Below are 24,802 nucleotides of genomic sequence, written 5' to 3'. Positions count from 1 at the left end.
GACTGGCAGCTCCCCTCGATCTACCAAAGGTCGAGTAGTATCGAAAGGAACCTCCCCTCCATTGCTGTCCCTAGGACGAAAAGGCGGAGGTTGGCGAACTGCAGCGCTCAACGACTTCGCTGCAGCTTTGGAGGTCTGCAACCTCTCAAGGCTCTCGTCAGCCTTGCTGCCAAAATGATGTTCCCCATCAAAGGGCATGTTGAGAAGCCATGCTTGTACATCAGGAGCAAACCCTGACTTCCGCAACCACGCAAATCTGCGCATCACGGTGCTCGCCGCCAAGGACCGGCTGACAGTCTGCCACGTCCAGGCCCGATTTCCTTACCATCTTGTACGAGAGCAAGAAAGCCATACCGTTCCTCCCCTTCGGGAATATGTTCAGCCGCCAAAGATACACAATTCCACAGAGTGTGAGTGAAACGTGCTAAGGCACACACGGAGTTGGCTGCCTTCAAAGCCATACCCCCGGAAGGTGTGCAGTTATAATGTTGACTGCAAAAAGTCGAATGACAAAAATGTCGAAAAAAAATGGGTGAAATTTTTTTTCCCCCCGACTATGTCATTTTTTATTTGACGTGCTTTTTTGTGCTTTCGGGTGTTAAAAAAAAGGGTTTAAAAAAAAAAAAGGGGGGGGGGTTTGGGAGGGGGAACTCCCCCATTTCGAACAGAACATTTTTAAAAAAGGATATTCGAAAAAAAAAATGCAAACTTTTTTTCAACATTTTGACTTTCGACATTTTGTAATTCGACATTATCACTATAAACCCCCCTCAAGAAAATACTTTCTTCGCCCAACCGGCAAAGCGTTTGTCGTCCCTATGGGGAGGGATGGTAGGGTACGACGCCTGCTTTGCTGGGGCCATAGCCGCCTGCACCACCAAACTCTCTGGAGTAGGGTGCGCTGACAAGTAGCAGGGGTCGCCACTGGCTGGACGGTACTTTTTCGGCAACGACTTACCCTCTGCTGGGAGAATCTCCAGAGCAGTCCAAGCCACCGCCACCCTTCTTTGCAAGGCCATATGAAATGGTAGAACCGGGTCAGTTGGTGGACCTTGGTCCAAGATCTGTCAGGTCATACTGCAGAAAATCCACTGGTGGCGCAGACCATCCAAAGTACTCCGTCACCCTCGACATGAGACGCCGGTATGAAGACTCGGCGTGCGTGCCAGGATCAGGCCTACCAAACTCAACCTCCGGAGAGGTGTCCAGACCACTGGCGTCGTGCAAAGACTGATACAGGTCTTCCATCTGGCTATGACCAGACAATAGTTTGTCAGGAACCTCATCAGGAACCAAACCTTCATCAGACCCTTCATCCACTTCAGAGAATAAATCCCTGGATGAGGGCACAGAAAAAGGTTCAGATACAGGCGTCACTGACTTCTTCAGGGCCTTCCTCAGAGTTTCCACCGATGCACGGGGTACCTCCGGTAAAGCCTCCTCAAAAGGCGTCGAGGGCGTAGACGTCGAGCGTGGCGCCGACGGCTTCGACACTGGACTTGAGGCCGGAGCCCCAAGTGTGTCCTTCGACGGCTTCGGCGCCGATGGCGTCAATGACTTCCTCGGAGGCGGAGCCTCGAGAGAGTCCCTCGACGGACATGGCGCCAATGGCGTCAACGTCTTCTTAGAAGACCTCACAGGCTCCGACGGTCTCAAGAGCGTCGAGGACCGGGACCTGGAGCGGGCATGGATGGAGCGATCTACCTTGTCCGATCGGGACGTCGAAGGCTCCCGATGATCGCACCGACCGCCCGAGCCCAAAGGCATGCGGGCGGTGGCCCTAGCGCGTTCCCTTCCGGCTTCCCTCGAAGGCGCAGACGGAACGGAGCCCTGCGATTCAAAAATCGCCATCATTTCCTTACGAAATGCGTCCCATTCCGCAGGAGAGGAATGCTTGTTGGGACAAGCCACCTGCCGTCTGGCGCAGTCCTCGGGCGAGGAAGGCGACCGGTGACGGCGCTTGCGCAAGTGCCTAGAAGAGGCAGAGGAATGGCAGGAACCACTCTGGGAACGAGACCGCCTGGACTTACGCCGAGGCGCAGTTTCGCCCCTCGAATCATCGGTCGAAAGCCCAGCGGATTTCGACTTTCGGGGTTTGGAAACCCTACCTACAGATGGCTTCTTCCGCTCCCGCAAGCCCTTCGACGTCAAAGACTGGCAATCGTCGCAGTCATCGGTGGCGTGGTCCTCGCTGAGGCACCAGAGGCAGATGTCGTGCGGGTCCGTAAGTGACATCTTGGAACCGCAGTCCCGACACTTCTTGAAACCCAACCGCGGGGTAGAAGACGATGAAGACATGATATCTTCACAACAACCAAGTTCGAAGAACCGATAGAAATCAGAAGAACCAAGGCGCGCGAGATCTCCGAAGCGAACATGTTCGTGGAAAAATGGAAGTGAGGCTACCGGCGTCGTGCGTCCTACTTATAACATCCGGTGTCGTCGGCTCGACAGAGTCCCTCGAGGGAGCGTATCGACGCAGAACATTTTCTGAAGCAGCACAGCTGTGGTGATTACCTGTCATGGATGTGGAATACATCATAGGACACAATCCCTTCGAAAATCATTTCAGCTTTAGATTCCCCATCTGTCGGCAAATTAAGAGGTCGATGTGGCAGGTTTGGAGCACACTGTAGCATCTTCCACCACTAGGCCTTCTGGCGTTGGGTGAGAAGATGGGAGGGCAAATCCCCCCCCTTGCCAGCTTGTATTTTTTGGTAAGCTCTGAATCCTTTGTCAAGGGTTTCCCTGAGGTCCTAGGCCGACAGGGGCTTTGCCGGGGTGCCCAGATCCAAGGCCTCAACCACCCTCTCAACACTCCTCCGGTACTGCGCATTAGAGTGTGCACAAGGAGGAGCTTGCTGCATGTCAAGGTCAGGAGACTGTGAAGGCATCATGAAGCAAGCAAGAAACAGACAACAGATTCAAAGTTCAAAATAAAATGGTTTATTAAATCAAATGTCAGGCTGGTAGTAGGCCTAACTTGCTCTATGCTAAGGTGGGATTTCCCTACCTGAACGAAACTAAGGAAAGTCTGAGTCAAAGAGTTCAACTTAAAGTCTGCCTGTGTCCAAAACCTATCCTTGCCCTCACAACTAAAGCTAAACAATAATGTCAATAATAAAAGAAATGGTGATCAACACAAAGTTCTGAGCTTCTTCCACCTCTTAGCTTCCTTTTCAGCTCCCCTTCCTCAAGTTCAAGAAAGTTCAACAAAAGTCTCAACATTACCTTTCCCAAACTTAAGGCAATTCAGTTCCACACAATCCTCGGGGCTCCCTTCCCCAAGTTTCAGGCAACACCGTTCAAAAGAAAAGGGTCTTGAGGCTCCATCCTCAAGACAGCATTTGAAGTTCGTCCCGATAGTGAGTGGAAAAAACTGAAGTAATAGGACATGGCGGCTCGATATACATATGCTGACTTTGGCACAGGGAAACTAAAGGCATCGAGCGGAGCCTCGCTAAGCCCCTTGGTGGCAAAACAAATTCAATAGAACAGCTGCACTGGAGTTATAGTGTCATAAATGTGGGATGAAGTTCTTGTTAGAAGCATGGCTCAAAAAAATGTGAATTGCTGTAATCCTACAAAGCTGTCACAACAAACCATTAAATAAGAGCGGGAATAGTGTCACCACAAATACACAGCAAATTAGTGCCTATTTTATATCGAGGGAATAACAAGTCTCTTACCAAATTTAGCTCTTCACTCTGTTTCATTGCTTCAGAATTTGAATCATCAAGTTTTTTCTGTAATTCAGTCAACAGATCTTTAAGCTGAAAAGAGGTTTTTCATAATTTGAGATTCATCAGATTTTGCTCACTTGGAAATCCCAACATAATAGTAGAAATTCGTAATACACCACCAAAAGATATTAGATGGCAAGGTGATTACGAATGAAGAAGACACAGTTTCGTCTTTTCTTTACCTCTCTGACTTCACAAACGTAAGTGATTCGCTCCAATTCGGCCTTCTCCAGCTCAGATTCCAAATGCTCACGTTCCTTTTTCATCTGGAGATTAAACAAGAGCAAGAATTTGGATATTATCAATACAAGTGGTCAGGGGCTTTTTATTATATGGCAACAACAATGAGTTCAACTTATTCACATATGGGAAATGGCAGATGGATGTTTTATTATCGGACACCTGCATTTTACAGGAGGTTGCGGAAGAGATGAAGGGGACTGAATGAGAACATTCACCGTTAATTTACTAAATTGTTCATCAGGATTTGTTTATGTCGTCTAGTTGGAAACAAAGCGAAGAAGATGATATAATTTGTGATTCGTGGGCTATAGGGGGTCATTTTCACTAAAACCCTGACTGCCAGATAAAACAGAATGAAATATGGCACAATATTTACTTGTTGGAAGTGTTTATACACAATTGATGCTCCTAATGGGAAAATTACTTACTGTGTGATGCTCTTTCAATGAACTGCATTGTCCCACAGATTATTCATCATCTCAGCGTCAGCTGCTCCGAATATTTCGGCAGGGGACGAAGTGCGGCTCAATGCCTCCTGAACCCCCCCCCCCATGCCTCGATCGGGCCACTCTGGACAGGTTGTTGGTGAACGTACATATAGTATGCACTATGCCCCCATACCTCAGTACCTTTTTTCCATACAATCAGCATGCTGTGAGTACATTTCTCGCCATCATTATGTCCGGGCGCCGAGCCTTCGCGATTCAAGTACGCCAGGACTGTAGCTCTAATATGTCTGTTACAGACACACAACATCTGTGTGTGATGTCTGGGGGTGGAACACGATAAAGAGCAATGCGGGTCCTGTCTGTACATGAACCTGGCACTAGAGAGGGCTCCTTCTAAGCTATCGGCCATGTTGGTCACTAAAGCCTCAGGAGTTGACAGAGAGGGGCCCACTCCTGAATAAAAAAATGATATGGAAGGTAGGCGGCATAAGATATCGAAGAAAAGACAGCACACTTGTTGTGAGTTTTATCATTCCTCCTCATCGTCCTCCACTAAACAGAGAAGCAGAGCAAGTACAGGTGCAATTCAGAACGCTTTGGAACAGAGGGTAAATCTTACCCCTCCAAGGGGGCAGCTAGGGGACTGGGAGGAGTTTAAGCAGCAGATGCTGTAGCTCTTTGAGAAGGCCATGGCAGGAACGGTTTCGGCCTTGATGCGGTCAATGGGACAGACACCGACCACACCTAGATCCTCTAACACAAAAACATAAAAAAAATAAGAAAGTCACACACGCTTGAGCTCAACCTCTGGCAAAACGAAGAAGCCTTCGGTGTGAACATGATCCCCAACTGAGCGGACAAGCTGGGCTTCCCTCGTCAACCTAAGCCCCAACACAACACTCGGGCCATGCAACTGAATCCAGGTCGGAGTTCAAGACCATGAAGACTATATATGATGGAGACCTATTCTCTTTGGGATGGAGCCATTTGTCGGGTGTGGAGCTGGATCACGTTCCAGACTTCATGCTCAAACAATCAGAGCTAATGGAGCTGGCTTCAGGCCTGCATGACACGAGTGGACTAAATACACCACACCCCTCACAAAATCGAGATGCAGCAAACTTCCCCAAAAGTGCAGATGAATTCCCAATATCAAAGGGTGGTCATCGTCCTTGGCCTCAACCTCAGAGCCCAGGCCAGGTCATGCGAGGAATACGAGCTCACAGATAAAGCAGCAATAGCGGATATGATCATGACGCTAGGGCAACATTAGTGCTAGACGTCAACAATGCTCTCTGTTAGGCAGACACCTGTGCAGTTCCCTCTGGGACCACTGCAAAAGATTTAAGACTAGAGGTGTTTGGCAGTAAACCCACTTGGTAGCAGTCTGTACCACACAGATTCACTTGGTAGCTGTGGCTGAGCAGTCAGACTTCCCTCAAGAAGAGTTAGGCAGTATACAGAGTACTCCCAATAGGTAGAACAAGTAAACACTAACCAGAGCTTGGTGTAAAAGAGATATAATTATTTATTTAAAACCACATCTAGTAAAACACACAGGCACTAATGTTAAGCAGTTCAAAAACACGGTCACTAAAAGATATACACTCCCTTAAAAGAATATTAGACAGTTCTTTAGTAAAGCCCCACTTATTTTCAGACAGCGGTGAGCGTTTAACGCAGATGGCTGTCTAATAATTCGTTTTAAAAGGGAGAGAAAAGCAGAGTATAAATTGAAACAGATCCCAACACTTTTACAAGAACACAACAAGAGAGGAAGGCAAAGTAAAACTGTGAAGTTAGAGTTCAGTAGGCCGGATCCACTTTAAGAGGATCAGAACAAAATGTGTCCAAGGTCACACGGTTGCAGTGCACAAAAGTCTTGAAAAGGTACAAAAAGAGTTGGACCAAAGAAAGGGACCAGTTAGATGGTCAAGGCGGCCAGCCCAGTCCAGAAGGTTAAGGGATTATTATTACCTTGTAGCAATCTTTAGAAAGGGAGGCCTGGCGGACACAGTACCTTAAAGTGGTGAGAATACTCCAGCGGGGGCAGTTGTTCCTGGCAGCGGATGCAAGTCGGTGCTTCGTCCGGGGGAAGAGAGGATCCCGTCGGGGAGGAAGACAGGAGTCCGTTGCACTGCCAGGGACGAAACCAGCCACGGAGTTCTCAGGTAAAAGGAGCAGTCCTTTGATTCGCGGTCCAGTGGTAAGTGGCTATCCGGTTGCCGGGGTGCTTGGCACAGGCAATTCAACCACAAGACGTCCTGGGATGCGAGGAACAGAAGGTAAACTGGTTGTGCCCACCAGTCAGGGGAAGAAGCCTCTCCAGCCGGGAGATCTTCTCTGTCGTCGGGAAGTGGTGAGTCGGTTCTGCAGGGCTCCACCGGTGGTGTCGTCGTGGTAGGGCGGCTCAGCTTCTCCCTCGTCGGATTCTCAGGTCCTGTGGCGACTTCTGAAGTTCGTGTGCCCAAAGCCCTGCTTTTATGCAGCCCACCATAATTCACTCAGCCTCAGCCATTGACCACCCTTCGATATTGGGCATTCATCTGCACTTTTGGGGAAGTTTGCTGCATCACTCAGCCAGCCGGCTCACCACTTGGGCCAATCACACAAGAGTGCGACTTGAGTTGCCAAGACAACTCAGTCCAGGGTGCCTAAACCTCCTCCCACACCCCCTGTGGTACCCAGACAGAGTGGCACCACTTTTGGAGGCTTCTGTGGAGAAGCCCGCCAAAAAGTGGAACAAAGGGCTCGACTTGGGTTGGAGTCACAGAAGAGAACACAAATGCCATTTTAGAATCGAGTCCTGGCAAAAAATACCAACCGGCGAATTAATATTAAATAAATAAACCGGCGGTATGTTCGAGGCTATGAGAATTAAATAATTAAAGCTGGTAGCCTCGAACAATGGGAAAATCCCAAAGGGATATATTCGCGGTCGAATATAAAAAGTAGTATCCACTGCCACCAGACAAAACTCGATCAGGGGGGACGGAGACGTGCCCCCTCGACTAATAGACCCCGGGGCAATTGAATCGCCCCGACCAGTACGTCCACAATATGATGGTTTGTCCTGGTTTCTGTTCATAATTTGGGACTAGTAAAGCCAATGGTGACTTTACATGCCGTGGGAGACAGTAGTCAGTCCCAGGGTATGGAGTCTATGGTGGGGTGTCACTATGACACCCCTGTGTTACTGCACGGAGGGTGCTGTGTAACACACATAGGAAAAACACATGAGACCCTATGGAGTAAAGGACCCCATAGCCCATAAAACACATTAACAGTCAAAGGAACACCATAAATCATGTCCAAGAGTGGTAGAAAAAGAGTCTCACTCTTGGCAGGAGAAAAAACAAGCTCCAGAAATCCAGCAAAGCTGCTGGGGGACTCACTAGGTTAGGAAATTCAGCCTAAAGAGAGAATTCTCCCTAACACTCTCACACAACAAATATTAACCAGCTAGAGGAGAACCACTGTTCCTCTCTGTGCACCCGAACGGCTGGTGGTCCAGGTCGCAACCATCATTTGAGGCCTTCAACGTCTAATGTCCCTACGAATAAGAAGTCTAGGAAAGCTGATGCCGTCACAGAGAAGGTTTACGTGTTCTGGAGCATGTTGCTGAAGGCTCTCAAAGCCACTTATACTTTTGCCAAGTATTCCCATGTTCTCTGGAAGGCGATTTCAGAGGTAGCTGCCCACGTACCAGAATTGGAAGTAAAAAATTCCTACATAGACATCGTAACTGTAAGGAGACGGCATGACAAGCCCTGCAGGCCGGAATGGACGCAGTGGATTGTGTCGGGAGGTTGTTGTGAACATCGATGATACTTCGGAGGTCTTTATACCTTTGATGATCAATGTTCAGTCTAAGCCTCTCGACATGGCCTTCGATTGAGAGCATCTATTCGGACCAAAGGTTATGAGTCACTACGATTGCAGCGAAATCACAGGCATTGGTGGTCCAGCAACCTGCCAAACAAACCTTTTTTAGATGTTACACCCCCTTTGTGCAAAGGGCGCAGTTGCCCCAAGTCAAGCAAAGGCAAAGATGGTTTACACTCCCCAGCAAAGTGTTCTCTCCACATGATCCTATGGTCAGTATACTGCAGCAGAGGGGAGGAGATTCCCTACAATGCCTGGGCCCTCCAGTTGGTAGAACAAGGGTACTCCGTGCCTTTTTTCTCAGAAAGCCCCTGGACGGACCACCTCCTCTTCCCCGGCAGTCAGAACCCTAACTCTAGGAGGAATTAAAATACCTGCTGATTAAGGGCACAGTCGAAGAAGGGAGGGAGAGAGGTACAGGATGGTACTCCTGCTTCTTCCTGGTGCCCAATAAGGGGAGGGTGAGGACGGGGTGGGGGACTCTGTTCCATCCTGGACCTCAGGGCCTTGAACAAGTTCCTGAGGAAGGACAAGTTCAGGATGGTGACGCAACAAGAGATTCTCCAGGCTCTACAATTCCAGAATTGGCTAGTGTCGCTAGACCTTCAGGCTGCCTATTTTGATGTGTTGATCCATAGGATGCACACAGTTTTCCAAGATTTTTCATAGGGGACGTGCATTACTAGTTCGCAGTGCTCCACTTCTGGCCTGACCTCCGCACCCAGGATGTTCACCAAGCTGGACGTGGCGGCGGCACACTTCAGGAGACCTGCAATCTTCATGCTCCGTACTTAGATGATTGGCTGATAAGAAGTCAGGGCTGGTCCCAGGTGGAATGCAGTCAGCTAGGCGTGCTGAACTCCAAGCACTCCTATGCAAGCTACCTTTCCTTAAGTTATTTAAGGAGAAAGTGTCTCTGAAGGTCCTAAGCAATTTTCTGCAAATTCCATATTTCTCTGAAGGGGAGGCGAGGGGAGGAATTGACTAACGGTTTTCTGTCTGCCACCTCACCCATCAAAGGAGACGAGACTTAATAGATAGGACCCCAAGAGGTCATTAAGTTTGTATCTGGGAAGGACAGCTTCTTTCTGGTGGGATGACCAGCTGTTTGTTGCTTTCTCTCAGTTCAGGTTAGGGCAAGCAGTGAGGAAGCAAACAATCTCTCCTTGGATCGTCCTGTACCTTGCTGAATTGTATGAGAAGGCAGGGAAGGAAGTTGCACCTGGTCTACAGGCTCACTGTACCAGGGGTGTGGCTGCCTCATCTTCCTTGCAGATGGGTGTACCAGTTAGAGAAATGTGCCAGGCCGCTGCATGGGCCTCTTTGCACATCTTCTTTAAGCACTACAAGCTGGATTTAATGTGGGGTAGAGATGCAGCTTCAGTGGGGAGGTGTTCTAGTTTTTTAGCGCAGGCTTCAAACTTACCTCCTTGTGGGCTTGCTTTGGGAATCTATCTAGATGAGAAACTATGGGAGAATGCAAGCCATTGAAGGAGAAATTACTTACCAGTAATGTTCTTTTTACAGAACCTTCTCCCACAGATTTCTCTGCCCTCCCTTAGCTGTCTCTCTAAAGAAGTTTATTTGCCGTCTCTATTCGTGGTAGAGAAATGGTGTTAGGCAGAATCCTGTGCAGTGCCCTTAGGGACTACTACACACAATTAAGACTACAGGTGGCAATACAAGTTTCACCTTTGGTACAAGCCTTTACTACTATGTTAAAGTGGTAGCAGTAGCGGAGCAGCCAGGCTTATCTCAAAAGTATATGAGCACTAGCAGAGATTACACAAAGGGACCATAATTACTGTGACTCAAGCAAACACTGACTCAAGGTTTCAGGTAAAAAATATAAGTACATTTATTTTTAAACCGTTTGTTATAAGCATGACACTTCTATTAATTCAAAATCACACATAAAATACACTACAACCAACCAATTCAATGTGGTAAACTCTAACTCAAGGTAAGTACCTTATGTTTTAACGGACCGGTGTTGTGAAACAAAAGACGTTACCGGGAATACACTTGTGATCACTTTTTGACAGTAATGACAGTTCGGTCTTACTAAAGAAACGCGTATCCGCGGCAAGAATTGTTACCGGGGCAAAAACACACTTAGCACCTGAGTTAACCAGAGAGAGTTGGGGGCAAAAATCATAGGCAATACTTTCGTCAAGGCAGACAGAATCAGAGAACACTCTTAGACAGAAATTCGAAAGTCAATAGGCCGTAGCCAGTGTCAAGTGGAACCGGGTTCCTGTTGTCGAGGATCACACAGTCGTATAGTTCACGATTCAACGTAGCCAGGAGTACTTAGATATTGTCAACAGAGGTAGCAAAAGTTATAAGGAGGAGGGAAGACAAGGGAAAGCCTTGGAGGCGAAGAAAAGGGATTCACCCAAATTCCTCGAGCAGAACACAGTACCTTATTCAACGAAGAAGCTGGTGCCACGGCAGTTGTTCCTGGTAGTTTCCTGCAGACCCACGGTACCTGGAGCTTCGATCCGAAGGAGGACGTCTGGAGGGGTCTGCACCAAACAGGGATGAGGCCAGGAGCAGCGACGGTGAATAAAAGGTGCGCTCCTTAAAAACAGGAGAGGCTCTTCAGATGGCTACCCGGACCACTACAGCAGTGTGCAGCGATTTCGACCACGAAGAGGATCCTCTGGCTGTAAAACATGAGCTGGTTATCCCCACCAAGTTCAAGGGAAGAAGACTCCGGACTGGATCTTCTCTGGTCGTCGAAGGGTAGATAGTTCAGGACTGCAGCAGGGTATCACCGGGACGGGATAGTTGCAACAGTCGACTTCTTCTCCGCTTCTCTTCGGTTCCTTGCACTTCCAGTGGCGACTGACTTTTAGCCCAAGAGACCTGCATTTTATGCGAAAATCCCCCATTCACAAGGCCTGGCTGTCAATCACACAGCACGGGGGTTGTCCAGACTGGACAACCACCTCAGCCAATCATGGATGGCAAAGTGCGACTTGGGTTTCCTACGATACCCTGTGCAAGGGGTGACTACACCGCTCCCTCACATTCAGCCCACCTAGACACCCAGGCACCTCGAGGAGGGCTTCTTGGCAGAAGCCCGACAAAAGACAGTGAACAAAGAAGGCAAACCTGGTTTGCCGCGCAAAGTAAAACACAAGAAGGACTTTAACAAAAAGAAATGGTTAATAAACCCGACCGGAGCCAAAAGAAAAAGTATTTGGTCAAGCGGGTTTAAGTTCGAGGCTAATATAATAGCCTGAAACAATACCAAGTTTATATAGTATAATCGCGGTAGAAAAGATAGGGTAGATACCACTGCCACCGGCCAAGTCTAAAGAGCGAAACAATGCTCTAGGAGGTACAGATAAAAAGGGCTAAGGATTAACCCTTTCCAGTACTCCATGTAAAATGGGGTGTACTGGATCTGTGGTTAAATGACTAAGTAAAGTTAATGGCAACTTTACCCTTTTCTGGGGGACAGTAGTCAGCCCCAGAAATGGAGTCGGTGGGAACTCTAAAAGACAACCCTGTCACTGCACTGAAGGTGCTGTGCAACACACAAAAGAAGGGGGCTACTGAATTGGTGTACTCCAGAGACCACAATCACAAAAGCAGATGAAATACACATGGCAAAACATGGCTAAGAGTAGGGAGAAGCTCACACTCTTACCAAGTGGAGAAAATAACTCCACAAGTCCAGCAAAGCTGCTGAGGGACTCACTAGGTAAGGGAAATTAGCCATTGAATGAGAATTCTCCCTAACAAATGGTTGGTGCTTTTTGCATGCTTTATCAAGCTACTTTAAATAAATGAATACATAATGCAAAATATAACATTTTATGCCATTATCTTGACTGTCTGTTCCTCATCATCACTGCTGAGTATAGGAGAAAAAACGTGGGGAACTGAGGTATGGGCGGCTAACTGTATGCTCTTTGTACGATCAACTACATCATATCAGGAGCTAAGCAGAGGCGTGGTCGAGGCATGAGGGAGTCGAGAAGACAACGTTGAGCTGCCCTATGTCCCCGTTAGGCAGAAACCTGTGCAGTTCCCTTAGGGACCACTGCAAAAGATTTAGGACTACAGGTGGTTGGCAGTAAACCCAATTGGTAGCAGTATGTACCACCCAGAGTTACCTGGTAGCTGTGGCTGAGCAGTCAGACTTCTCTGAAGATGAGTTAGGCAGTATATAGAGTATACACAATAGGTACAGAGACACAGTAGCACAAGCAAACACTGACCAGAGCTTGGGTGTAAAAGCATATTATTATTTATTTAAAGACACATTTGTAAATTACACTAGCACAAAAAGGTAAGTAAATTCAACACACAGTCACTATTATAGATATACAACCCTGATTACTTATTAGACAAGTCTTAGTGAGAAACACCACTTATTTTCAGACAGAGGTGAGTGCTTAACCTAAGATGGCACTCTAATAAGTTTTATAAAAAGGGAGGGAAAGGCAGAGTTATGAAAGCACACAATTTCAATACTTTTAAAAGAACCACAGTGAGGCAGGTTAGGCAAAGTCTACTGGAGAGCAAGGAAGTTCAAATGCCAGGCCCACTCTTAGAGAGAGCAAGCAAAATGTGTCCAGGATCACACAGTGGGGTTATGCCCAAAGAGTCTTTGTAGATAGTTCACAAAAGATGAGACCAAGTCAGGAAAAGTTAGTTAACAGGCCCCAGGCTAACCCAGGTTAGAAATTCGAGGATTTACTGTCACCCCGAACGATCTGTCGCAAGGGAAGCCAAGCGGGACACAGTACCTGAAATGGGAAGAATGCTCCAGCGGGGCAGTTGTTCCTGGCAGCGGGTGCAAGTCGCTGTTTCGTCCAGAGGAAGAGGAGGTCTCAACGTGGAGGAAAGATGAAGGTTGTTGCACTGCCAGGTAAGAAACCAGCCGCGGAGTTCTCCGGTTGCAAGGTACTACCCTTTCCTTCGCGGTAGTGGTATCCCGGTTGCCGGGGTGCTTGGCACAGGCAAGGCAGCCACGAGATGCTCCAGGAAGGCGAAAAGACGGGCAAACTGGTTATCCCCACCAGTCAAAGGAAGAAGAGTCTCCGGGCTGGAGATCTCCTCTGTCGTCGGGAAAAGTGGTGAGACGGTTCAGCAGGGCTCCACCGGTGGTGTCGTCGTTGCAGGTCGGCTCGGCTTCTCCCTCCTCGGATTCTTTAGGTCCTGTGGCGACTTCTGAAGTTCCAGTCCCCAAAGCCCTGCTTTTATGCAGAAAACCCCCATTCATTCAGCCTAGCTGTCAATCAAACATGCTAAGTGGTGAGCCGGGCGGCTCACCACTGGGCCAATCACACAAGAGTGCGACTTGAGTTGCCGAGGCAACCCAGTCCAGGGTGCCTAAACCCCCTCCCACACCCCCTGTGGTACCCCTACAGAGTGGCACCACTTTTGGAGGCTTCTGTGGAGAAGCCTGCCAAAAAGTGGAACAAAGGGCTCGACTTGGGTTGGAGTCACAGAAACGAACACAAACGCCATTTTGGAACCGAGTTTCGGCAAAAAATACCAACCGGTGAATTTATATTAATTTAATAAACCGGCGGTATGTTCGAGGCTATATTAAAAAGTGGTTGCCTCGAACAATGGGAAAATCCCATAGGGATATATTCACGGTCGAATATAAAAAGTAGTATCCACTGCCACCAGCCAAAACTCGGTCGGGGGGGACTGGACAGTGCCCGCTCGAACAACAGACCCCGGGGCAATCGAATTGCCCCGACCAGTACGTCCACAATATGATGGTTTGTACTGGTTCTGTTCACAATTTAAGACTAATAAAGCCAATGGTGACTTTACATGCCCTGGGAGACAGTAGTCAGTCCCAGGGTATGGAGTCTATGTTGGGGGGTCGCTACGACACCCCTGGGTTACTGCACGGAGGGTGCTGTGTAACCCAAATACCAAAAACACATGAAGCCCTATGGGGTAAAGGACCCCATAGCCCATAAAACACATACAAATTCAAAGGAACACCTCATATCATGTCTAAGAGTGGGAGAAAAAGAGTCTCACTCTTAGCAGGAGAAAAAGATAAACCCCAAAAATCCAGCAAAGCAGCTGGGGGATTCGCTAGGTTTGGGAAATTAGCCTTTACAGAGAATTCTCCCTAACAGTCCCGTGTTGAAATGTTCCGAGCAGCTGATGATGAGGGGATGATCTATCAAGATAGGGAATCTGTCGGAGGAGAATGCATAGAAAGAACATTACACCCGAACACCATATCTCAGATCGAAAATCGCAATGAGGGTCCTTCTGGGTTGCTTACTTCAATTTGCACTGCTGCCGCGTTTGTTTTCTTGATTTCGGTCACGGGCGCCATCTTGAAAATGGTGCCTATTAATGTTCACGTGACCTTCCGTTACCTGCGTGTCAACAATTAGTATTTATAATATGTACCCTTTTGTCAGGGGCTGTACCTAAAGCATATTGTTGTTTGATGCAGTATTTTTATAATAGTTCTCTTAATCTCAGCGGTCTCCGGCAGTTCGAGTCATAGTTATCTCCCGAGTGCTCATGGGAATTGTAGTGCCCTATTCAAATGCTGATTGTGTTTCAGGTGTTTATTGGATCAACACATGATTCTTATAAACACACACTCTGTGCATATTATTATGCATTTATTTATAATCAGACCTGCCTGTCTAATTCAATTAATAACATGTCGTACTACGGCAGTCAGTGTTAACTCGGACTACAGACTCCCAGATGTTCATGGGAGTCATAGTTCGGATATATCTCCAGTGTGCTCGATTTGTCACTCGGTTGTTGTTACCGGCGCGTGACGCACCCAAAAGTAACAGTAGAGTCAACTATGCAGGGATCTCCACTATTATTGCAGGAGGTAACTGTAGTGCTTATTGTTCTATATTATTGCATGATGTTGCGCCAGTGGCCCATAGTGGCAGACTGAGTTCTTCCTCTTATAAGACTGCTGTGGGGACATCTTCTGTTACTGCATACATGTGTACATAAATACAGATATGCCCCAGAGCTATACCAGCTGCTAAAGCTCTTCGTTATTCACTTTGTGCAGTCTATGATGGTACATTTTCAAATTGTTCTTTATATGATTTTTGAATGTATGAATGGGAGGACATATATCTAATCTCCTGTATAGGACCACAAAGGATTCGAGAACCAGAGGTAAATGTGACAGTGGTCAGACCCATAATTTCCAGGACTGGACATGTGGACTGTTTGTTGCCACATAAATGGTTGCATGCTGAGGGCGTGTGTTATGGCCGAATATTGTACCGTTAGAGCCTGCCAGCAGATTTCTTAATTCAAGCCGATCCTATGACTCTGTAATCTTAATTATCCACATCTGCTCTCTCCTCAATAGGAGTGTGGCTATGTTGCCCCCTCTTCTAGGTATTGACACTTTTTCAAGTATTGTCCATGCCAGGTCATTCTCTGTATGGCCCATTGTTATGTAATGTTCTACTAATGGGGCTGTGCGTCTTTTCGTCCTGATGTTGGATCTGTGTTCGCATATCCGCGTTCTGATAGCCCTGGGGGTCATCCCAATGTATCTTTTGTTGCATGGGCATAGGATCTGATAAACCACATTAGTGGTATTGCAGTTTGTGAGCGTCCTTTGCTCCCATGGATGTTCCCAACCAATGTCTATAGTTGTGGTCTGTTTCGTAAATTGACAAACGGAACAGTTGTTACATGGTGTATGCCCAAGTGGCCTAGGTGTGTTCCACAGTGTTGCTGTTTCCATTGTCTTGATTTCTTTATATGTGTGGACAGTGGTGTAACTTTGCTGAAAATGTTGGGGAGGACATGACATCTGAAGAAAAGGTGCCCCAGCCAAATGAATGGGGAGAAAATGGTGTGCCATGAAAGTTGGGGGGACAAACACCCCTCTCCCCCCCTAAAATTACACCCATGTGTGTGGACCAAGCTGTCCCTTAGATTTCTTCTTCGTTTGATGGCAAACAAGGGTGTTGGTAGATTGCCTTCTAAATTAAGTAAAGGCCAAGCCTTCTTGATTTCTTTTTTAAGACGATTAATGATTGGTGAATTACTGAAGACTGCCGTGATGACATCCTCTCCTCTGTCTTTCTTTCCATGCTGAGTGAGTGTTACATCTCTAGGTATATTTCTTGCCCTCTTTCTCGCTTGTTTGATTATTTTGTTTGGGCAATTCCTTTCATTCAGGTTGGTTGTTAATCTCTCTGCCCGTCTGTCATATTCGATTCTTGTTGTGCAATTGCGTCTGAACCAAATGAATTGCCCAAAAGGAAGGTTGTCTTTCAACGATCTTTGGTGGAAGCTGGAGTATTCTAAGAGGGAATTCCTATCCGTCATCTTCTGATACACTGTTGTTTCGAAAGTTTTTCCAGTCCTGATGATTTTCAAGTCCAGGAAAGTGGCCTCGGTCTTGCTTGCCTCATGTGTGAACTCTAGGAACGGGTTCAGATTGTTGATCCATGTGATGAAGTTGTCCAAACTGGCTATATCGCCCTCAAAGATCATGAGGATATCGTCACACTCAGATATGCACAAAACAATTAAATGTGACAGAGTTTGCTTTGTTATGGTAAGGCCTTTCTGAGACAAAGAATGGGCCACGAACCACTGATCTGACCTCCGAAACTCGGATGCGCGAGCAACGTAGAAGCTCAATGCTCTCTTCAGGTCAAGGCGGTGGAACCGGTCTTCCTCTTTTGAGCGATGTGGAGGAGGTTAAAAGATAGGCAAATCGATAAGACTGGGACAGGTGAAACTCTGAAGTCACCTTAGGAAGGAACCCGGGCCTGACTTTGACAGAGACTTTCTCAAGCAAGAACCTTAAAAAAGGGGGTTTGCAGCACAAAGCTTGCAGCTTGCTAACCCTCCTGGCATATGTGATTGCAACCAAAAAGGCTGTCCGAAGGGATAACAGCTGTAAAGGAGAGGACTATACAGGCTCAAACGGAGCCACCATCAAGTAGGTCAAAACCAGATTAAGATCCCAAAGGGGGTTGGCTGAAACTTATTGAGAAAGCCCTTCGGGAATTGGGCCATAACCAGAATAGTAAAGAAAGAACCTTCGTCTGGGGACCTCTTGAACACAGACAGGGCCGCCAAATACCCATTAACTGTGTTAACCTGAAGGACTGACAAGGCCAGTGACAGAAGGAACTCCATCAATGTGGTGGTGGGGCAAGAGAATGGGTCAATCTTGCATTCACTGCACCAACCCTCAAATCTTCTCCACATGAACGCGTAGAGAGATCTTGTAGAAGGTCTGCTTGCAGCCAGCAACACCTCAAGTACCTTCTCTGAGAGGTCCCAGTCATCATACCTCATCCTCTCAAGAGCAACGCATGTAGGTTGAGGGAATCCGGGGTTGGGTGGAGCACCCAACCCTCTGACTGGGTCAGGATATCAGGACACCGAGCCAACCGGTGAGGCGGAAAGATGGTCAGATCCAAGCGATTAGAGTACCACGTTCTACTCGCCCAGTCGGGGGCAATGAAGACCATGGTCGCTCGAAAGCTCTTCAACCTCCTGAGAACCCATGGAATGATGCGAATCAGAGGGAAGGCATGTGGAGACTGAAGGTCCAATCCACCAGAAACGCATCCCCCAGTGTGCCCTTTGCTGGGAAGTCCCTCTAGCAAAACTGTTTGCACTTCCTTTTGGACTCTGTGGCAAACAGATCCACAGCTGGAGTACCCCAGAGAGCGAAGACCTCCTCCAGGACTTCCTGGCACACTTCCCACTCGTGTGAGACTGTGCTCTGCCTGTTCAGAGCATCCGCCAAGGTGTTATCTGTCCCACCAGATGAACTGCAGAGACTGAGATTTGGTTCTCCATAACCAGAAGCATAGCTGTATTGTGTCTGTGCAGAGGGGGCACGAGTGCACACCCCCTGCTTGTTGAGGTAGTGCATGGCCACCGGGTTGTCCGTCAGGACGAGGACATGCTTCCCTCTGAGAGACGAGGCAAAAGCCCTCAGGGCTAACCTGATAGCCGGCAACTCCAGCCGGTTGATGTGCCACCTGGCTTCTGATGGACACCAGAGGCCGCTCACCTGTAAATCCTGGCACTGAGCGCCCCAACCCTTCAGAGATGCATCCATGACCACTCAGGCCTGAGGCCAAGGAGGCCAGAAGGGTTCCCCCACCATGAAATTGCTCCACCAGCTGAGTTCACTGACTAACCGGCTGGACACAGAGGTGATCCGTGAGTGCTCCCAGATACTGAAACCACTGGTCCCTCAGTAGCCACTGAAGAGGGTCTCATGCGCAGCCTGGCCTCTGGCACTAGAAAAATACAGGAGGCCATGAGACCCAAAAGGAGGAGGATAGAAGCCGGTGGTAGGGTGGCATGGTTCTGAAACAAATGCACCATCTCGGCTATATTGCTGATTCCCTCTTCGGGAGGAAAAGCCTTCCCTACCCAAGTATCTAGGACTCCTCTGATGGAACTGCAGCCGTTGAAATGTTGTCAAATAAAGTTAAGGGAGAAGCCCAGGCTGTGCAGTAGTAGGCAGGTGTCCTTCAAGTGAGACAAAACTTGCCCGCTGACTTCTGCCCCAGATCAGCCAGTCGTCCAGCTACGGGAATACGTGGATCTCCTGAGGTGAGCCGCGACTACGGTCATGAGCTTGGTGAAGACCCTTGGAGGGAGGTCAACCCAAAGGGCAGCACATTTAATTGATAGTGCTTGTCCCCTATGAGGAACCTTAGGAACTTCCTGTGCTTTTGATGTATTGGCACATGGAAATAAGCGTCCTGCCGGTCTATCGACACCAGCCAGTCCTGAAATTAGAGAGCTTGTAGTATTTCTCTCAATGTCACCATCGTGAATTTGTCATTCCTCAAACTTGTTTAGGGCGCCCCAGAATGGGACGGAGACCTCCTCCCTTCTTGGGTAATAGGAAATACCAGGAATACCAGCCCAACCCTCTCTAATCGGGAGGTACCTCTTCCACTGCACCCTTCGACAACAGGGCTCTCAGTTCTTCCTGGAGCTCCTGTCCCAGTTGGATTGGGGGAGGTGGGTGTCTGTTGAATGGTCCCTTTAGAAAGGGGAAACAATAACCCAATAACCCAACCAAATAAACTTCAGGGCCCAGGTGTCAGAGGTTATCTTCTGCCACTGGGGCCAATGACCTGCCAATTGTCCGCCAACCGGTGCTTCGTGGGTGGGGAAATCAAAGCGTCTTAGAGGGTGCGGGCGTCTCTGCTGCTGATGCTGCTTGTTGGTCTTTAGAGGTCCCTTCCTGGACGCGAGAAGCACCTCTGCCCCTGCCTGGCTTGCAGGTGTTGCACCTTCCTGCCATAGGGTACCTAGCACCTACAACCCCTGCCTCGGGAAGCAAAGCTGAAGGCAGGTTTGGCCGGCTGCGCCGCTAGGCCCAGTGATTTAGCACCCAACTTGTATTCCTTAAACTTTTCCAAGCATTCGTCAGCTTTCTGACCAAAAAGCATGTCTGCCTCAAAGGGCATGCTCAGCAACCTATTCTGAACATTCGCGGAGAAGCCAGAAGTTTTCAGGTAGGCCTGATAAGAAAGATTTCCATTTATGGGTAGTTTTCCCTCCAGTTGTGAGCCCCCCAACTTTTTGCTGTTGTCTGACCATCCTAGCCTGACTTTTACCAGTGCCAGAAACCTTTTTGTTGCATCTGCAGGGCTACACCTTCAAAATACCCCTTTACGCCTTGGTCCCCTTTATGCCTTGGTCCCACTCCCCCATCGGGAAAACCACAGACTTCCCCAAGTTAATTTTAAACCCTGACACTGCTCTGTATTCCTTTAATGTTTGGAGGAGGCGGGGAGAGACTCCTGTGGATTTGTGATCGGGCAGGGCATCGTCGGCCAATAAGCTCAGTTTGTAACTACCAGTTCCAATCTGAGCCCCTGTGATATTGTCATCCCCCTGCACCGCCAATGCCCATGGTTCCATAATCAGGGCGTACAGTAGGGATGATAGGGGGCATCCCTGTCTGGTACCCCTTTGTAGTTCCAAGCCCCTTGGTAGACCCCCATTAACTACTATTCTTGCGTGAGTGCAGAGTATAGACCCATGAAACAGCCAAGCATACATTGCTTCCCATACCCATTTTCTCCAGGACCCTCGTCATAAAGTGTCAGCTTACTCGATTGAAGGCTTTCTCCGCGTCAAGTGCCAAGATTAGGGCTCACTTACGCCGCACCTCAGGCCCCGCCATAATGGGTAAAGTTTTCCTCATGTTAGCCGACCCGTGCCTATTTCGGACAAAGCCCGCTTGATCCGTGTTAGGGAGAATTCTCATTCAATGGCTAATTTCCCTTACCTAGTGAGTCCCTCAGCAGCTTTGCTGGATCTCTGGAGTTTATTTTTCCACTTGGTAAGAATGTACCCTTTTTTTTTCCACTCTTACCTGTATTTTTGCCATGTGTATTTCAGCTGTTTTGGGATTGTGGACTCTGGAGTGCACCACTTCAGTAGCCCCTTTCTTTTGTGTGTTACACAGCACCTTCAGTGCAGTGACACAGGGTTGTCTTTTAGACTTCCCACCGACTCCATTTCTGAGGCTGACTACTGTCCCCCAGAAAAGTGTAAAGTTGCCATTAACTTTACTTAGTCATTTAACCACAGATCCAGTACACCCCATTTTACATGGAGTACTGGAAAGGGTTAATCCTTTAACCCTTCTTATATGTACCTCCTAGAGCATTGTTTCGCTCTTTTTAACATTTAGACTTGGCTGGTGGCAGTGGTATCTACCCTAAACTTTTCTACCGCGGTTATCTTATATAAATGTGGTAGTATTGTAGGCTACTATATTAGCCTTGAACTTTAAACCCGCTTAACCAAATGCTTTTTCTTTTGGCTCCGGTTGGGTTTATTCGCCATTTCTTTTTGTTAAATTCCTTCCTGTGTTTTACTTTGCCCAGCAAACCAGGTTTGTCTTCTTTGTTCACTGTCTTTTGGCGGGCTTCTGCCAAGAAGCCCTCCTCTAGGCACCTGGGCGTCTAGGTGGGCTGAATGTGAGGGAGGGGTGTAGTCACGCCCTGCACAGGGTATCCTAGGAAACCCACATCGCACTTTGCCATGATTGGCTGAGGTGGTTGTCCGGGCCGGACAACCCCCCCTGCTGCGTGATTGACAGCCAGGGTGTGTGAATTGGGGATTTTCACATAAAAGGCAGGACTCTACTGGCCACCAGGCGGCGCAGAGACAGCAATGCTCTTTGCGTGAGCTCCGTTCACAGGGCCCCGAAAAGTGGATTGAGCCCCCACTTATGTGACACCCCCCCCAAAGGCTGGAAACGAAGCCACAACCGTCTGAACATTCCCCCACCAAGTGGGCGAAAATTTAAAGAAAGTCGGCCCAGGCATTGCCAACAAAAAGATGCAACGCGGAACGGCCTCTGCAAGCTGGTGACTGCGAAAGTGAAACTAACGAGTCACCCGAGCACTGAAGTGCGCCACACGCCGATGCAGTAACCCCAGGGACGTCGCGGACACAGCGGTATGCTGCCTCGGAGCACAGCGTGAGAGGGACCTGCAGCAAAGACTTGGCCCCGGGCTCTCGCTCGCCAAGGGGGCCCGCTCTGAGGCCCGGTCCGGAACGCAACATGCAGAGGCCACTTGAGACCCAACACTCCGAAGGGGTCCTCCATCTTGGACAGAGCGGCATCGGTTGTGCCCCTGAGTGCCCCTGGCCCCCCGCCACTCCAACATTGCAAGTCTGGAGCTAACTCGGCCGGAATACGGTGAGGACACCGCAGCACTCGTGGAACGAGTGCGCACACCCCCTCCATCATCCAACCCTGACGCCGCCGCAAGGCACGAGCAGAGCACCTGGCGGTGCACTGGGCACACACACGCGACCCCAGACCTGTTGGGCCCACACAGGCCAGAACCACTCTCCTTGACCCACGCACTCCAGGGGGACCAGGACATGAGCTAAAGAGCGCAGGACTGCCGTTCGGGAGGTGTGGTCTGGCCCTGTAGGTCACACCAATGCTGCCTGGTCAAGTGAGACAACACTGAGTGAACACTACAAATAGAACCCAGAGGTACCATCTTGGGAAACAGACTTCAAGAGAGCCTGGATGCCCTTCAAGTTCTCCCTCAGTCTGACAAGGTAACAAATGCAGCGCTGGCATAACGGTTCCAGATCAAAGTCAACTTCCGGGGGTCACTGAACATATATAGATCTGGGGATAACGTGTGGACATTGGTATTGAATGCTGCTCGGTACCGAGATGTCATCGAGCTCAGCAAAATAGACTGATTGAGGATTGCGGCTGGTGCACATGGCTCACCAACAGAGGTTCTGAACCACAGGGGACACTCGTGCCACAAACAGAAGGACCCTCGCTTCAGTAACATAAGGAGGTAAGGAACCCACAGAGCGTGACAGAGTGAGACCATCATTATCATCCCACTGCATACCTGCCTGCATCCCAGAGCACCCTTCACCCTCCGCAATAACGCTGTACCTGACTCTACGGCCCCCGCTCCCTGCGGAGGAGTGAAACCCTCCTCACCAATCTAGTGGCTGTTATGCCAGCAGGCATCAGGAGACACACAGCTACTCCCCCACGATTACCAGGAGGCGACAACCCTACACATAAGCGGATACTGTAGCACGCAGTGACTCCCCACTACCGTGAACCGACGCTCAAGATCTTGCACTTAAATGTCACCACGCCAATTCGATAGGTGCGACCCACTGTGGGTACCAAGTGTGAAAGAGGAAACCTCACTGCATGACCCTAACAGAACCCCATTGTCGGACCCAGGCCCTGGAATCACCATCAACGACCCTGTGAACGAGGACGTCACCTGACCCCCACAAGCCACACTCTCTCCGATTGATATTGTCGCCAGGGAGCTACATGAGCGTCAGACATAAATTGGCGCTCTTTGCTTACACCCCCAATCCTCTCGCTCACTCCGGAACTACGATGGCGAACAGCACCACTGCAGGAAATGAGCTCTCCGCAGCCATGAAAGGAGACATCGTAGCCCTCCTAGGTGAAATTAAAAATCTGGACACCAACATAGGAGGGTAGATAGACAAAATCACCCAAAGACTAGACAGCATGGAGGACAGACTTGAAGGGGTCAAGAACAACCAGGCCTCCATTGACACCCTAGAGGCACAACTGGATCGAAGAATGACTGACCTGGAACACCGAGAAGAAGAACTCAAACTCAAACTCGACGATTTAGAAAACAGAGAAAGACGGAACAACTTGCGCATTTTCGGAATCCCGGAAAGAGAAGGAGAAACAGAAGCCAATCTGAAGGAAACACTCCACAATATTATTAAACTCCTGGTATCGGATGATGCTGTGGATGAACCGATGACAGAGAGAATCCACAGAGCCGGTGGCCCCGCAGGAGGACCACGATCGGTCCTTGCCCGATTCCATCGATTCCGAGACAAAGCATGCATTCTCAAAAAAGCTTGGAGGAGTGAAACGATTCCTCTAGGAGGAGCCCAAATCTCAATATATCAAGACCGATCCTCATTGACATTAGCCCTCAGGTGGATGTGTGGTCCCCTTACAAAGAACCTAAAGGAGAAGAACATCCGATACAGATGGGGTTACCCCTTTTCACTCACATTCGAATACGAAGGCACCAGATTCAGGCTGAGATCCGAGAAAGAAATAAAGACATGCATAGCTGATCTCCTCAGCCCCCAGGAAGAACATGACAATCAAGGAGAGATGCAACGAGAAGAATGAGAATGGCATACCCAGGGCCCCAGGAGAAAGAAGGTGAAGGGGTCGCGAAAGTTCCAGAGAGGTAACCTTTCCCCTGAGGGCGACGCCTGAACTTAGATGACTCTGGTAAGACAAATCCAAACAATCTTGCAAGAGGTGCATGGAGAGAGCAACAGAATGTACACAACTCCATGACAGTAATGGGAAAATTCAGGGGGGAACCATGAGAGGGCTCAATCGAAACAGAGATGTCACAATTCAACGGGGGGCGTGATGTAACGACCCCACAGGTTGTTCGATGTTAACTCGGTGCAGTCAACCGGGTCTGATCGGACGCCACCAACAGGAAATGGGAGGGGGGAGGACAAGAGAGGGGTAGGGGAAGTGAAAGGGGTCAGAGCAACATTTGCAGTAATCCATAGCGGTCAACGCAGCGCAGAACTTAATGCAGACAAGCAGCACCAATCACGCAATAAAAGGCATTTTCATGTGAACATGATTAATGGCTTCAGACACTGACACAGGGAGAACTGCTCCTTTGCGAGTGAGGACACTCAACGTGAAAGGGCTCAATTCGCCGATGAAACGATCTCTTGTGGCCAGAGAATTCCGAAGGGCCAAAATTGACATTCTCCTCCTACAGGAAACGAAATACATGAAGGGTGGAGAGAGACGGATCCTAGGGAAACGTGTTGGGATAGAACTATGGGGCTCTGGGTTCACTGAGAAAGGGAGGGGTAGGGATTCTCATCAGAAGGGGCATAGAATTTGTGCCGACCAAGACATGGTCCAATGTAGAAAGC

The 24,802-nt window shown here is 48.8% G+C and overlaps 1 protein-coding gene across 3 annotated transcripts in view; it reads right to left on the bottom strand.

Moving 5' to 3' along the window:
• Window positions 1-24,802, bottom strand: part of KTN1 (kinectin 1) — a 3,101,875-nt gene that overhangs the window by 265,901 nt on the left and 2,811,172 nt on the right. For all 3 annotated transcript variants that reach the window (XM_069637667.1, XM_069637665.1, XM_069637666.1), the window contains 2 exons: window positions 3,926-4,009; window positions 3,690-3,773 (listed from right to left, as the gene is read on the bottom strand). In XM_069637667.1, the coding sequence (XP_069493768.1) occupies window positions 3,690-3,773; window positions 3,926-4,009 (168 nt within the window). The remainder of the gene's footprint in view (window positions 1-3,689; window positions 3,774-3,925; window positions 4,010-24,802) is intronic.

The sequence above is a fragment of the Ambystoma mexicanum genome, chromosome 14, assembly GCF_040938575.1.
Source record: "Ambystoma mexicanum isolate Mex_15411 chromosome 14, UKY_AmexF1_1, whole genome shotgun sequence".
NCBI classification, from domain to species: Eukaryota; Metazoa; Chordata; class Amphibia; order Caudata; family Ambystomatidae; genus Ambystoma; species Ambystoma mexicanum.
This window is presented reverse-complemented; position numbering and strand designations above follow the sequence as displayed.